Source organism: Palaemon carinicauda, chromosome 25, assembly GCF_036898095.1.
Source record: "Palaemon carinicauda isolate YSFRI2023 chromosome 25, ASM3689809v2, whole genome shotgun sequence".
Taxonomy (NCBI): Eukaryota; Metazoa; Arthropoda; class Malacostraca; order Decapoda; family Palaemonidae; genus Palaemon; species Palaemon carinicauda.
The window spans coordinates 87,040,592-87,057,886 of NC_090749.1; the positions used below are offsets into that span (position 1 = coordinate 87,040,592).

The following is a 17,295-nucleotide window of genomic DNA, read 5'->3' on the forward strand; positions in this document are numbered from 1 at the left end:
TGTTATAAGGAATGTTTTTGCTTTTAGTGTTTTAAACTGAATTAATATTTTTATTTCTTTATAAAAATTAATATAGGCGTCAATGACCTTGGATGTCAGGATGCCAGATAACTCATAAACAACCAGTCAATCAATCAACTGGCTCCACATAACATTAGAAGAGTTGGAAGACCCAGACCTACATAGTTGAGGACTCTGAAGCATGATGTAGGAGAAGATGGATGGAGAAATATTGATTTAAAAGCTCAAGAATCTAACTGAGACCCTTTCCGTCAATAGGCTTAGGAGATGAATATCGTGCTAGGTGGTATAACTGTGCTAGGCGGTATGCATCCTGTTAGGTGATATAACTATCATGCTCGGCGGTATATCCACTGTGCTAGGTAGTATACCTTAGCAATCCAAGGTTTCTAATGGCTACATAAGCGGATGAGCAACTTGATGGAGTAACAAGAACTTTGGGTGTGGAGGAAATGTCCCCTAAATCTCGATGAAGTCACAGGCAGCAGGGTGACGAATTGGGTTTAAGGCGATAGACAAACTGTGTCTTCGGCTTCTACTCTTGATGCCTTTGGCAGGGATCACTTGCCTTAGTTAGATAGGTATTGGACATCACAAGGAATTGACTATCCTATGATGAATCTACCCAGAGAATCCTCTATGGATTTTGTCAGTCAATGGAAAGAGAAGATGACAGAATGGCCCCCAGTCTTGGGTTTAGCGGTGTGCTAAGAATCTCCCGGTTTATAAATTCTAAAGGAACATGGAAAATTGGTAATTGAAAAGGTAGAACCGTGAAGGAGATTTGAAAGTTACAGCAAGTGGAGAATGAATTCATAAAATATAACTTATATATCTTAGCCTTAAGTGAAACACATAAGGGGATTGAAAATTACTGTGATTTAAATATGTCAAATGTGGCTGAAGGGAGTAAAATCACTAGGTATAGAATAAATTCTATATGATTCTTAAGATTAAATGACTTATTTACTTTTTTTAGGCAAATAAGAAAAAACCAAGTAACCAGAAACAGACTTGCTTATTACAATCATTCAAGTTGAAAAGACTTTTTAAAATAAACTTTTGAAATGTAAGTGTAAAATTTGCAAATAACATTCTCATCTATTCTGTAAGTAGGATAGACGGCCTCTTATGAAAATTGCTGTTTTCACTATCACTGTTAAAAGTAATTATTCAGCGGCATCAGAGATTTGATATTCTCTGTTTATTTCTATTTTTTAAGGATTTATATTAGAATTTTTCCTGATTATTTTCCAATATTTTTCAGACACCATTTTTTATTATCTGAGTTTACAATTATTCTGCCTGCGTTAAATATTACAGTTTAATTATGCTGCTCTTTTTATTACTATTAGTATCATCTTTGGCATCAATATTTTATGTTAGACAGTTCTAATGGTTTTCTTCCAGGTGATACCTTTCAATGTAAAGACAGGGATTTGGCTAGAGCTAAGAATTAAAGATGTTCTTTGTTGAATCGAATTTTGTTATCGACAACATTGTATGACTGTTTTTTCTCACTTAGTGTCTTATTTCATTTTCAGATCACAGTATTCTAGTTGGAGGGAAAGTGCTTCAGGTCCCTTCCGTGTTGGTTATAATAAATATATGAGGCATATTGTATAAAATGAAATGCATTAAGAAAGACTTTGAATTAACATTTGTTAGTTTTGAAAATAACGCGTTTTAATATTTGCCAACATAACAAGAGAAATTCAATTATTATAGACCTAAAATTCTATCTATGAGAATTAAATCTTAATTATCCTTAACTTTCCTCAAAGAATTGTACATATACACAGAAATCAAGCTTAGACTAGAATTTCTAAAATCTGTAAAGTTGTTGCTGAACATTTGTGCAAATCATTGGTTAAGGTGGTGGAGGAAGAGTGAGTTAAGCTGTGTTGAATTGGAAGTTAAAGATGGTTCGAAAAGAGCTCACATTTGTGAGAAACCAGTAGACCATAAAAGTAGTTATAGTAATAACAATAAACTAGTGGGACTCTTGCCCAAAGAAACTACTTGGTGATAGGGCTCGTTGCTTCTACTGTTAGAGGCAGAAAGGTGTCCCAGCACTCCTATCCAACAAGGAACCAAAAATGTTGAAAAATAAGAAGCAATTCACTTGTGAGGAGTGCCAAAGTACGTTTACCAGATTAAATTCTTTGAAAATTCACTTGAGAACTCACACAGGTGAGAAGCCTTTTTCTTGCCCTGAATGTCCAAGTAGATTTTCCCAATCATCTAGTCTTAAAATTCACATGAGAACTCACACAGGTGAGAAGCCTTTTTCTTGCCCTGAATGTCCAAGTAGATTTTCCCAATCATCTAGTCTTGAAATTCACATGAGAACTCACACAGGTGAGAAGCCTTTTTTTTGCCCTGAATGTCCAAGTAGATTTTCTAATTCATCTCATCTTAAAATTCACATGAGAACTCACACGGGTGAGAAGCCTTTTTCTTGCCCTGAATGTCCAAGTAGATTTTCCCAATCATTTAGTCTTAAAATTCACATTAGAACTCACACAGGTGAAAAGCCTGTTTTTTGCCCTGAATGTCCAAGTAGATTTTCTAATTCATCTAATCTTATAAATCACATGAGAACTCACACGGGTGAGAAGCCTTTTTCTTGCCCTGAATGTCCGAGTAGATTTTCCCGATCACATAATCTTAAAATTCACATGAGAACTCACACGGGTGAGAAGCCTTTTTCTTGCCCTGAATGTCCAAGTAGTTTTTCCCAGTCATCTGATCTTAAAATTCACATGAGAACTCACACGGGTGAGAAGCCTTTTTCTTGCCCTGAATGTCCGCGTAGTTTTTCCCAGTCATCTAATCTTAAAACTCACACAAGAACTCACTATGGTAAGAAGCCTTTTTCTTGCACTATATGTCCCAGTAGTTTTTCCCGATCACATCATCTTAAAATTCACATGAGAACTCACACGGGTGAGAAGTCTTTTTCTTGCCCTGAATGTCCAAGTCGTTTTTCCCAGTCATCTGATCTTAAAATTCACACAAGAACTCACACGGGTGAGAAGCCTTTTTCTTGCCCTGAATGTCCAAGTCGTTTTTCCCAGTCATCTGATCTAAAAATTCACACAAGAACTCACACGGGTGAGAAGCGTTTTACTTACCCTGAATGTCCAAATAGTTTTTCCCAATCAGGTAGTCTTAAATATCACAAAACTCACGAAGGTGAGAACCCATTCCTTTGCCCTAAATGTCCCAGTTGTTTTTCCTTGCCTGGATCCCACAAGAAGCAAATGTTGTCACCTGAGAGTAGAAAGCTGGTCATTTGTTCAGGATGTGAAAGTAGTTTATCCAAGATAATCTACTACAAACCACCCATGAAAAGAAGGAATGCCATTCGTTTCCCACGGCTGACTAATCTCAAAGTGATGGAACAAATACGTAATAAACATAAGTGAGCCTCTAATACAGAAAGTTAACCGAGGTATTGGAAGTTCTTCTAATTTTGGCAGTCCCATGTTTGAATCCTTGCCTGATTTTGTAGCATTTATCATTAGATTTTATAAGACTTACCTCAGCCGTTGCTATATTCTTTTAGTGGTCAGATTTTATTTTTGGGAATAATGATTGGATTTCATGAATTGTAACTCATCCAAGTACTGACCAGAAGTAATGCTCTATGTTTTAAGTGATAGGTTTCTGTCATTGGTAACTGATTTAAGTATTGACCAGATATAATTGTCTATGTATTTAAGGATCAAGTTTTATAAGTGTAACCCATTCAAGTTCTGGCCACAATCCGTTTTCAATTTTTTTATTAGTTAAGTTTTATCATAATTAGCCCATCTAAGTTTTGACCACCAATTGATATGGAGGAATTTAAATGGTAGACCATTATTTTGTAATTTCAAGTTTCCTTTGAATTTAGGGCCTGGTTATATTAAATCTAGACAATTATTTTGTAATCCTAAGCTTGCTCTGAATTAATATCATGATTGTTATAATTGTACACCATTATTTTGTAAGTGTATGCCAAAAGCAAATTAATATACGTGTTACTTTAAAGCTAGACCAATAGTTTGTAAAATGAAGCTTGCCTTAAATTGAAATCCTGTCAATGTAAATGTAAACCATTATTTTGTATTTCTAAGTTTGCTTTTGAATAATATCCGGGCAGATATGTGAAAACAAATAGGGCCTTTGGTGATACATGCATGAAATCTGGCACACTGCTAGGGCAGTATCTTACAAAGAATTTTGAATATAGGCACATTCCAGATATTTTCCAGGGCCAAAATGGCAGCAATTTTATGAAATGGCCGATTTTGTGCTGTACGTGCCTTAGGATACATATGAATACAACCATATTTACTTATTGAAGAAGCATACTAGCAGTTTTATTCAGCTAAATGTTTATTGTAGCAAATAAGAGACAGCAAATAGAGGTGACCAAATGTAAAGAAACCATTTGTTTGGTTATTTTTTGGTGCTTTATTTTTTTTGTGTGTTTTTTTATGGTTTTCCTCAACAAACTCTTCAAAAAACTGTTATCAAGTACCATGAAATGACTTACTATTTAACACTCTTGAACTCAGAGGAAGTGCTTCTGTTTGAACCTAACATCAACTTACATCATACAAAATTGTGAAAATATACAAATATACAGAAAAAGTCAACATTATAGAGTGAAGTCTCTAGATCCAGGTAACAAAATCTACTATATGCATTGATGCATTTGTACATGTTAATATACATGTAATTAGCATTTGTGATCTCTCTTGTCCTACTCTCTCGTACACTTCCCACTACAGTGACATAGAGCTGTGCACTGGAGTGCAGCCTTGGCAGACTTGCACTGTCCTCTGCATTCCTTTTTGCAGCTACACCTTAGTAGTTGCAGACATGCCTCAGTTGCCTCTGGGAGGGTTGTCCAGTATATATCCCAGCAATTATCGGTGCGAACCCACCCCCAGTCACTGGGCGATAGGAGCTCTGGTGTGGATACCATCATCTGGCCCCAAGAGTAGCCGGCTTGGTAAGCATCTCTCTTGGTGAACTGTTTCAGGGATTCTCGAGTTGGTGGGAGAGCATCTATTGATCTGCCAATGTGGGTGAACAGGTGCTTGCGACACTCATTGACATGTTCCTGACTACTGTTGCGATCATAGAGCAAAAGAACAAAACTCTCCAGGGCAACCATTTGGTCATCTATGGGTGAAGAAGTTGGGGAGGCAGCCAAGGCACAGAATGCTGCAGTGATATCAGTGACTTCGTCACAGGCTTTCCAAGTTCCCATGCTTTTCTATTATGCAATTATGAAAAATAATACAGTGAGTACATCAATATCGATTTCGTGCATTTTGTGCATTTAGTCACGACATTCCTAGCTACTGGTATGTAATTATTAATGGAGATATTCATGGGGTCTATGTTCCTTTTACCAAGTTTGATTTTTTTATCCTTTTATATATCCAGGAACAATATTTTAAGTATGGTTTGAATGGATGTCCTGATTAATGTAAATTTAGACCATTATTTTGTAATTTTAAGCCTCACTAAATGAATATGTTGGTTATTTTGAAGTTGTATTATTATTTTGTAACTCTATGTTGCTTTGAATTAATATCCTGGTTAATGTAAATGTAGATCAATATTTTGACATTTTAGGCTTGCTCTGAAATAATAACCTACTTACTGTAAAGTTAGACCATTATTTTGTAATTTTAAGCTTGCTTTGAATTAATGTCCTTGTTTTTTCAAAAGTAGATTATTATCTTATAATCTTAATAATGCTTTGAAGTGAAATCCTGGTTAGTTTGAAAGTAGATTATTATTTTGTAATTTTAAGCTTGTTTTTAATTATTATCCTGGTTTATAAGAGGCAGATCATTATTTTGGAATTTTAAGGATTCTCTCAAATAATATCCTGGTTATTTTAAAGGTAGAGCATTATATCATATTTTTAAGTTTGCTTCAAACTAATGCAATGGTTATTGTTGAAGTAGATTATTATTCAGAGTATAAAGCTTCCTTTGAAATAATATCCTGTAATTAAACTACAATAAAAATTAATGTGATTTTCCTTTTCTTTATCCATTTGATTAATTTCCTATGATTATAATCCGCCTTTGCACTTTCAAGTAATGATTTTTCACAAATTACTGCAGACCTCCATCTTTTATATGGAAATATTCCCTGGCCCAGCTGGAAAGGAACTTTGAAGTTCTGTAATGAGGTGGTTTGTCAATAAGTTATAAGTAGTCTTTCATCTGTCAGCTATCAGTTTCTTGATCCATAATTAGTCAAATTTTAGAAAAGAGGATAATACTGGATTAATGGAAAACAGACTATGGATTAGGTTTAAAATGTTACTTTCGTTACAGGTAATTGAAAAAGATTTGACAATATTTCTTAGGGTAATGTCATTAAACTGGATTACTGCCTCTGTGTATGACCAACTGATTCTAAGACTTAATCCTATATAATGCCATTTTATTATGACAGTAATGCTTTTAGAAGTTTGGCCAACAGAACAAGTATTACTGGTCAGGGCTTATCTCCTTCCCTCATTCATCTTCTACTTAGGAACACTCCCAAAATAATATGGCGACACCAGCTTGAGCTTTAAATTTTGGCAGAAGAGATTGTGGAGGATTAATTTTTGTTTTTATTTTTATTTATTTTTTGTTTGCCAAAGAGAGAGAGAGAGAGAGAGAGAGAGAGAGAGAGAGAGAGAGAGAGAGAGAGAGAGAGAGAGAGAGAGAGAGAGAGAGAGTTGATTGTTTGTTTTGAGAAAGACTGTTGGAATAAATGAGATTGTTCTTTTATGTTTTAACTAGGTTAGGACAGTGGTGCATGTCTTTGGTAAATGATTATTTTGATTTGACTGCAGCAAGAGGCAGTTGTGTGAATGTTGGACTACTATTATTATTCTTTTACCAGCGTGGAAGTGTTTGTTTATTTCTAAAGTAAGTACATTTTATTTATCTTTACTAAGTGTGATTCTGAATGATAGACAGTTTCTTATTTATCTTTGATTATAGTGCGATCGTTTAGTTAGCTAGGAGTGTTCGTAAGTGGTTTTCTTTTTTATTTTGCAGGCCGTACTTCCACCTTTGAGAGTGGTTTTTCTTTTTTGTGGAATTAACTGTTGATGACCTGGCTTGTTTATCAAGATTGCGTATGATGATAATGATCTTGACACCCGTGACCCAAGGAGTTAAGGCCGTTATGGCAAATTATGAGACTCCCCTGTTCATCTTATAGTGATGTTGTGTTGATAAAGAAAGTTGGCTAAGTGAACGATTATTCAAGTGTTTTTTTTATCTTGCGAAAGTGTTCGTGAACTCACAATATATATATATATATATATATATATATATATATATATATATATATATATATATATATATATATATATATATATATATATATGTATATATATATATATATATATATATATATATATATAGAAATATATATATATATATATATATAGAAATATATATATATATATATATATATATATATATATATATATATATATATATGTATATATATATATATATATATATATATATATATATATATATATATATATATATATAGACATATATGTATATAGCTATATATATATATATATATATATATATATATATATATATATATATATATATATATATATATATATATATATAGTTATATATATATATATATATATATATATATATATATATATATATATTGAGTTATATGTACCTGCTCAAGAATACTAAGGCCTCAAACGTCAGAGAGGAAATTTGCACTCTCCACTATCGGTACAATGAGAGTATACTTCACAAATGGTCCACTCCATACCCTACCCAAAGGATAGTATCAAAACAGATATAGAAGCACAGGGGTAAGCTGAACCCGCCTGTTAGGACTGAGACCAAGAAACTATGGAGTCATTCTCTGCTATTATGGAATTCCAGCCAAAACCTGAGGGTGCTACCCCAAGCATTGGATGCCCCTGGATTCCAAAGACCCAACACTTGATAGTTTCGCCAAAAAAAAAGTCCAAACCATCTTCGGGTTGGCTGAGATCATCCAATAATCTCACATATATCTTTGATTGCAAAATACCTTCCAACTGAGACACCACCTCCCATTCATCAAAGCAGGCAGCAATAATAGATGTAGAAACATCCACGCAGCCCCCCCCCCCCCCAAAAAAAAATAAAAAGATAAATACATATATATGTACATATATACACATATCAATATGGGAAATTTCACTCAGACTTGGGACAGCAACACGAAATAAAGTTTATAAAATTAGCAGAAGGTCGAGGTAATATTAGAAGAAAAAGATGAGACGGAGAAATTTAGATTCGAATGGGGGGGGGGGGCAATTCCCCCAAGTTCGAGAGCCCTCTTGCCCGTCACCAAGTTTCAGCACAAGAATGATATGCCGTGCTGAAGCTCAATGACTTCATTAGGGCATTCTCTCATTATGAGGGAGAGGAAGCTAAAACTGGAATACACTGTCTATTACTGGTTTCCAGACTCTAGATAAACTAACTTTTGAAGGAGAATCTAGGGTTGAAAATGGTTGGAGATGTGATCTCTCCACTCTAGAAATGTGTGTTGCCTGAATGTCAGTGGATGTTCATGACTTCTGACAATAAGGCTCTGGCCAAGGTGATGAATAAAAAGGGTTAAAAAGAGCGAAGAATATAGATTACTTCTGCATTTCCTCTAAACAATGGTGAAGCACTGTGATTTTATGTGTAAAAAAAAAAAACTTATTTTGTAATAACGCCTTGATAAATAGCCATCGAAAGATAGAAAACTACATGTCAGTAATAATAGAATTTATGTCATACAAAAAAGGTATAGAAAATATCCATTTGTTTCCGTTGACACAAAAAATATTCTATAACGTATGATTATAAGGTATATGATAAAAGAACTAATCTTCTGATGTCAAAGGAATTATATTTCTGCCTCAGGGAGAAAGAGAGAGAGAGTTATAAGGATTTTGGGTGTCTCAAAGACTTTTTGTCCATCTACAGAAACTCCATTTTCTCTTTGGTAAAGCGATTTAGTTTAACCATTTAGAAAGTTCTTGATATTGTCTAACTTATTCTTGAACTCATTTACCATGTTACTGTTTACTACATCAACTGGAAGTCTATTCCAAGTATTTGTTATTTTGTATGTAAAGATATTGCCACATTGAGTGGTGTTGTATCTTTTCAATTCCAGTTTGTATCGGTTACCTCTGTACTGATTTGTGGTAAGAGTGAATAGATTATTGTAATCTACACTTGTTATTTCTTTAAGAATTTTGAATGCCTCTTTTAACTTTCCCCTTAGTCGTCGAGTTTGTAGATCAAATAAGTTCAAATGTTGCATCCTTCATCTACATCCAAATTGCCTTAGTGTTGGGACTGGAATGGTGGCCCTAGCTTGTACTGTTTCCAGTCCATCTATATCCTTCTGAATACTTGGAGCCCAAAATTGGACTCTCTATTCTAGACGGAGTCTTGTGATGTATATAGCTGTAGTACAGTGTCTTTGCTTTATTTTCAGCTTTAATGCTCTGTTTGGTGAACTTCAAATCCTTTCTGATAATAATACCGAGATCTTCCTCCCGGTCCAAACTTTCTATTTCATTACCCAGCAGTGAGTAATCTGAGAGAGAGAGAGAGAGAGAGAGAGAGAGAGAGAGAGAGAGAGAGAGAGAGAGAGAGAGAGAGAGAGAGAGAGAGAGAGAGAGAGTGTGTGTTATTTTCGTACTGTCATTCCACCTTGCATGTGACTCACTATCGATGGGACAATTTTTGTTTTGGGTATTTCATGCGCTTGGAAATAGGGACTGTATATGTGAAAACATCATATGCTGCATAGAATCTCAATAAAGGAAAATAATGACAGCAGGCTAACTTTTACTAATAGAAAACAATGAAATATGCTACTATGAAATATATGACATGAAGATTCATAATTTTGTAGAAATGATAGTTGAGGAAAAAGAAAGAATAAAATAAGAAAGACAAATTCTGTCATGTGTCAACAACTTGCATTACTGTTGTTTTGGTGACTTGAGTGGCAATCAGAAAGCTACTTTGCACTTTACAGAATGGTTCTCTGTGATTTGAACTTGTATGCCAACATACAAATACCTTAAATAATCTTGAATATGGACTAGAATCGCAAGTGATATATATATATATATATATATATATATATATATATATATATATATATATATATATATATATATATATATATGTATATATATACATACATATATATATATATATATATATATATACACACATATATATATATATATATATATATATATATACATACATACATACATACATACATATATATATATATATATATATATATATATATATATATATATATATATACAGCAAAATTATACATATAATCAAATATTTTTTATCAGGAATAAGAAAGTTTTTTTACACTACTTCTCTCTAACCTTAAAACATTTATGGAAACTTTTCCAGACTGTGTTAGCGTTAGCATCATAAAAACAGATTTAACTAATGAGGCTATAAGTAGAGGGCAAACCTCCGTCCCAGCAGCCTATTTCTTGACCTTTTGCTGGACCTCAACCTTGACCTTTGACCATACATATATTAATTGGCGTGCATTTTCATACACTCAAATATCAACCAAGTTTGAATTCCCTGTGAGGGTGATGTCCAAACTTATGGCTTATTACATGATGTGGACGTTTTGCTCGTCCGTGACCTTGACCTTTGATCTTCTAAAATTTAATCATGTCCAGCTCTTTACATAACTGTCTAAGATCACTGCACATTTGATGACCGGAATATGTGACCTTTTGCTTAACCTTGACCCTGGACTCGACCATGACCTTCAACCTTAACATGGAATTGGCGTGCATTTTCATAATGTCAAATATAGACCAAGTTTGAAGTGTCTGTGATGACAACAATGTTAAAACTTATGGCTGATTGCGCGAATTGGACATTTTTTTTTTTTTACTGTAACCTTGACTTTTTATTTTGACCTTCCAAAATTTGATGATTTCCAGCTTTTACATATCATCTATTCCCTGCAAGTTTCATTACTCTAAGATTGAAATTATGTTCACTACCAACCACACCTACACACAAACACACAAAGAGCGGGTAAAACATAACCTCCTTCCAACTTCGTCGGTAGTGGTGACTATATATCCTAATTTAGAGTCCTCTGCCATACCTATAAGACAGAATTATTCCTGACTATAGGGGAAGCTGGTCATGGCACTCACCCAAGACCCCAAAATAGAGCTTTTCTTTTTTATCACATTTCTCCCTTTATTTCTTAAGAACATACATTGGAATTGCATTTCTTCTCTTGCACGTCATTTTGTTAACGTAAATAAATTATCGAGTCAATTGATAGATAAATGTATAAAATGTATGATTGTAGTATACATGAATATATTAATGAATATAGGATAACCTTGCTATTAAACTATTGATTAATTACAGAAATAATTTTCTCATTGTATTCATAAGCCTTATAATTATTAACGCTAAAACATATACTTGTACATATAAGAAGTGAGATAACGTAGCCTAGTCTTATATGACTGTTTTTTGCCGATACCTTACTCACCCAAACAAAAATGTATTCTTATTTCAGTTTATAAGACTTTCTTTCACTGTTTCCTGATATATTTCTACTAATTTTCACGATTATGTTCTGAGACAATGCATTTTTATTTCTGGATACAAATTGATGAGCATAAATACGAAAACAATTACTACAATTATAATTTAATATCTGTTTCATTCCATTTCATAACCTTTCTTTACGTACACGTCTCACATCCAACATTATAGGCAACTCCATCATCTAAAATTATTATTGAAGAATGGGATATTTGAAAGGTGAGGCAGCGAGTTTATATTCTCATCTAAAATTCGTGGTGTTTCTCAGCTAAATAAGGAATTCGTTTTTATTTTCAACAAAGAGTAAAGCATTTTATAAATTATTCATTATTCTACGCTACTTATCAGAATAAAAAATCTGTATCTGGTTATAAGAAGATGGGTTCAATATATTTCTGATGAAAGTATTTGAGAAATATCCTTGACGATATTGACATTTAATGTTTTATGTCAATCAATGGGCCATTCTAAATTCTTTGGGGAGATCAGTTTACTATGTCTGCGATACATTGATATCAGTGAAATAGTAAATGAATACTCACGTATTTCGCTTCCATCAAAATTGTTGGTTTCAACTATGACAAGAAGACCAGTTATTTTCACAGACAGCCATACTCATAGTAAGGGAGAGTTTTAAAAGATGGGGACTGATATCACATGAAAAGAAAATGAATCTTAAAACCATTAGTACGGCTGAGAAATTTTTATCATTCTATCTACAAATGAAATTTTAAAAGTGTTTGTAAGTAATACTTATACTTCAGAATTTCATGGTCTGCAGGGGCCCCAGATACGTCGCTCATGAATGGCAGAGACAGAGGACAGTGACAATGCTCAAACTGGCAGGACCACCCCTAGAGACTGACCATATATACATATGATCAGCGCCCATGCTGCCTCTCTACTCAAGCTACGATTTGGGGAGCTGAGAGCAACGGTTGCTGATAATTCAGCAAGTAGACCTACAGTACAGGCTCCCACAAATCCATCATCATTAGCTTCCAAAAATATTGAGATTGTAGAAAGTTTTAGGTTACAGAAGATTTAAATTCAGTTAAGAATTCAGTTTTCTTGAAGGTACTAAATCTAAATGTAAGTTGTTGACATATATTAGAAGAGATTCGTCTAAAACAGTCTAGATGTCCCTACCATATAGATTTTGATTTACTTCATCCGCACCTAATTCATACTATGCTTTGTAGCATATGTTAATCTCAATCATTATAGTGATCTCAGACCAATGATTTTCATACTATGCTCGTCTAGGGAAAAAAATGTGTTGAAGATCCTGGTGATATTACTCACTTTGCTTCGATTCCATTTCCTGAACGTACATGTGTGATTCCGGAATCCCATAATAGAGACATATGATGTGGGGTGAAGCTGAACCTTAACAAATGTCAAAGTATGGTTGTAGGTAGGCCAAGGACATTGACTCCTCAACTTCCAGATCTTTGCATTGACAATGTCGTTTTACCGATATACATTGCTTAGTTTTCTAGGTGTGATTCACGATTGCAAATTTACTTTGCAGAAGTACATCTTGCCTGTTTCTTCTTCAATTGCACAACAACAATTGGCAGACGGAATAAATCTTTTAAAAAAAATGTGATCAATATATCCTGATGAACTCTATTACTTTTATATTCTACCGTTTTATGGATAATGTTTACATTCCGTCTTAATCTTGTGACTCTCTGCTTAGGGTTATTCGATGAAAATGACAGTCTATTACACTCCATACCCTGATCTGGATATTAGTTTCTGGTATGTCATAAGATGCATTCGATCTCCCATAATTCTGAGCATCCATTGCATTCAGATCCTCCCTGAGTGTACAAACCAGTACGTAAAGTAAGTATGCAGTTTATTCTATCCGTCTTGCCATCGCCAATATCAAGTTGAAAACTAATCAGTATTTCAGAACATTTATTGCAGCTAAAATCTTGCAGTTGAATCGTTGAAACTTCGGAAGTTTAAACATGTTGCAACTTCTTTTCTGATGAGCAGGCTAACTGATATAAATCTCGTTTCTTAATTCATATATGATCGACTTTGAATGACATTACTGCTCTTTTTATATATTACATATTCTTTTATCCATTATTTCTCATGCGCAGTTTTTTCTCTACTTATCTACATCCTGTCTGTGCTGGGTGGCTTTCTCTTTTGGACATCATTAACCTGCTTGCAGAATCCTGCTTTCCTAACTACGGTTGTTGCTTGGTTAGTAATAATATATAATAGTGAAAGACTCCCTTTAAGAAAAATAATCTAGTTTTGCAGATGTATTCGAGTAACAAATACATTATCATATATTCATATATACACATTATATGTATTTATACAAACCGCATACACACACACATACACACACACACACACACATATATATATATATATATATATATATATATATAAATATATATATATATATATATATATATATATATATATATATATATATATATATATATATATATATATATGTGTGTGTGTGTGTGTGTGTATGCGGTTTGTATAAATACATATAATGTGTATATATGAATATATGAATACACAGACATATATATACAGTATATATATATATATATATATATATATACATATATATATATATATATGTATATATATATATATACATATCTATATATACAATATATATATATATATATATATATATATATAAATATATACTGTATATATATACATATATATATATATACTGTATATATATACATATACATATATATATATACATATATATATATATATATACATATTTATATATACAGTATATATATATATATATATATATATATATATATATATATATATATATATATATATATATATACATATATATATATGTATATATATATATATATATATATATATATATATATATATATATATATATACAGTATATATAGATATATATTTATATATACAGTATATATGTATATATATGTATATATATATATACACACACATATATATATATATATATATATATATATATATATATATATATATATATATATATGTATATATAGCAAAAAGTCCTTTAAACGGACTGTGGAAGATCATCCCTCCGGTGAGCGAAAACATGTTCTCTATGGGTATTACACCGAAGAGTTTCCTTGACAGATCTGACTCTGAAAGGTGATAGATAAGACGATTCAAGGAAACCTTTCCAGTGTAACTATTCTGAAAGGATAAATATTTTCCGTTATTCCACTTAAAGGACAGATTCTCTTTCAGGAAGATAATACATCAGAGAACGACATCTTTATAATATTTTGATCTTTTTTAACAAGGTGTTATATGGTCCAGAGATTCATCTACTTGGTCCCCTACACAAAACGTTATTGATGAACCAATGAAAAGCATGAAAGGCCCAATTAAAGCATAACATAATGTTTCACTACCAAACTCAATTAACTGCAAAGAAAAGAATATATGTGAAAGATAAAATAGTCATTACAGTTTTGGTAGCTTATCTCACGTGTTCCTATCATGAATAATATAGAACATAGAAATAGATATACATAATCTAAAAACAGTTATGACCATTTTTGTGTTCATAGATGATGTGTCAAATTAGCATATATTCTTCGGATCGTTCATAATGTTTAGATAACTATATAATGCTACTGAAAAAGGATTGAATATAAACTGTAAGATTTTCTGATACATAAACTAATTTGTTTTTCAGGTTTGTAACTCCTGATCAGCAAACGTTTTGTTGCAGTAAGGGACACCTATGTACCCATACGGCAATACATTAAAAAAGTAACATCATCTAAGAACCTGTCATTTCTTACTTCCTTTCATGGATTTCCGTGAGAAATTTCAAATTAAATCCTTTTGGGTTATATAAAATAAATCGACTTTTGAAAGTAAAAGAAATTCATAACCGCGTAAATTTACTCTCGCAAAATAAACATGGAAATACCAATAGAATATATATATATATATATATATATATATATATATATATATATATATATATATATATATATATATATATATATATATATATATATATATATTAATAATTTTTAGTAAATGTTTAACATCAGTGAAAATATTTAACCTGCCATTATGAATGATATTCAGCATGATTGTGCTATATCAATGCTAGAATAAATAGCTATAGAAACATAGGAGGATATGTATTAATATTTTCATACACAATGTTTTTAAGATACTTGACGATACATGAATGTATATGACTATTCACTTAATTAGCCAAATAATAATTTCAATTATTAATTGATAATTAAGTGAAATAGAATACGTGTGTTCGAAGTGAGTGTTGGGAATATTGATTTAGAAAATTAAAACCTAAAAAGAGGAAAATACTATTACAAAATATATGTTGTTTTACCTGAAAATAGAATAAAAACATTAATGTTTAATAGATTTGATATATAGTCCTCAAAAGAATATAAATTTCGTATAGTGAAGCTGAAATATGTTTAAGTTCCAAGGCAAAAAATATGTAACTTTCTTTCATATACCTAAAGAGACCAATTTCATATTTCTATTTGCGTGGTTGGAAGAAATATCACAATTGTAAGAAAGAGACGAGATGCGGATTATTTTATTAATTTTCACTGAAATGTGGCTGTTCTTGCTAGTATATATTACACAAACTATGAAGTAAAGTCTAACAAAGCGTTTCCTGCTTGCCGCAAAATAAATGGATCTCTGTGGTGGGGAACTACAATATTTTTCATATTCCAGGATGCTACGCTTCAATTTCTACAAGTATAAAGAATGATATAATATAACCGAATACTCTTTCACATATTATTAGTATAAGTTGTAGTGAATGAGTGTAATTCACTTTGGTAAATTGTTGTGAGAAACTTCCTTCTAAATTCCATCTAACTAATAAAATCTGGTGACAAGAATCAATGCTCTGATAAAAGGGAAATAAAGTTTAGCCAATTGCAAGAAATGGGATCATAGTTTTTTCATCTATATTATTATTATTATTATTATTATTATTATTATTATTATTATTATTATTATTATTATTATTATTATTATTATTATTATTATTAGCTAACCTACAACCCTAGCTAGAAAAGCAGAAGCTATAAGCCTAAGGGCATCAACATAGAAAAATAGCCAAGTAAAGAGAGGAAATAAGGAAATAAATAAACTGCAAGAAAAGTAATGAATAATTAGAATAAAATATTTCAAGAACGATAAATCATTATAATAGACGTATCATAGATAAACTTTTGAAAGAGACGTAGGTCAGCCTGTTCAACATGAAGAAACATTCGATGCAAGTTTGAATTTCTGAAGTTCTACCGAGTCCACTAACTGTTATGTCGTGTCTGTTATAATTGCTGATCTTTGGTAGTTTAAAGGTCACCCCTGCTTGGCAGCGACAAGAGAAGGGTCAACACCCTGGAGCCCGACTATAAGTGCACTCAAACAAGGATCAGGGAAGGCCAGGCAACGGCTGCTGATGAATCAGCGGGTAAAATGATAGACTACCCAACATTCTTCATCTTATTTCTACTAAATGTGACCAAGGAGTTTATTCCATTGAGTAATACTTTTGACA

At 32.3% G+C, this 17,295-nt stretch overlaps 1 protein-coding gene across 5 annotated transcripts in view; it reads left to right on the forward strand.

Annotated features, from left to right (window-relative positions):
- Positions 1 to 17,295, forward strand: part of LOC137618687 (zinc finger protein 182-like) — a 353,526-nt gene that overhangs the window by 192,393 nt on the left and 143,838 nt on the right. For 4 of the 5 annotated variants that reach the window (XM_068348846.1, XM_068348847.1, XM_068348848.1 and 1 more), the window contains one exon: positions 1,566 to 5,810. The exons of the other annotated variant lie outside the window; for it this stretch is intronic. In XM_068348846.1, coding sequence (XP_068204947.1) covers positions 2,121 to 3,452 — 1,332 coding nt within the window. In that variant the 5' untranslated portion in view covers positions 1,566 to 2,120 and the 3' untranslated portion in view covers positions 3,453 to 5,810. Of the gene's footprint in view, positions 1 to 1,565; positions 5,811 to 17,295 lie in introns of those variants that run through there. 5 annotated transcript variants of the gene reach the window in all.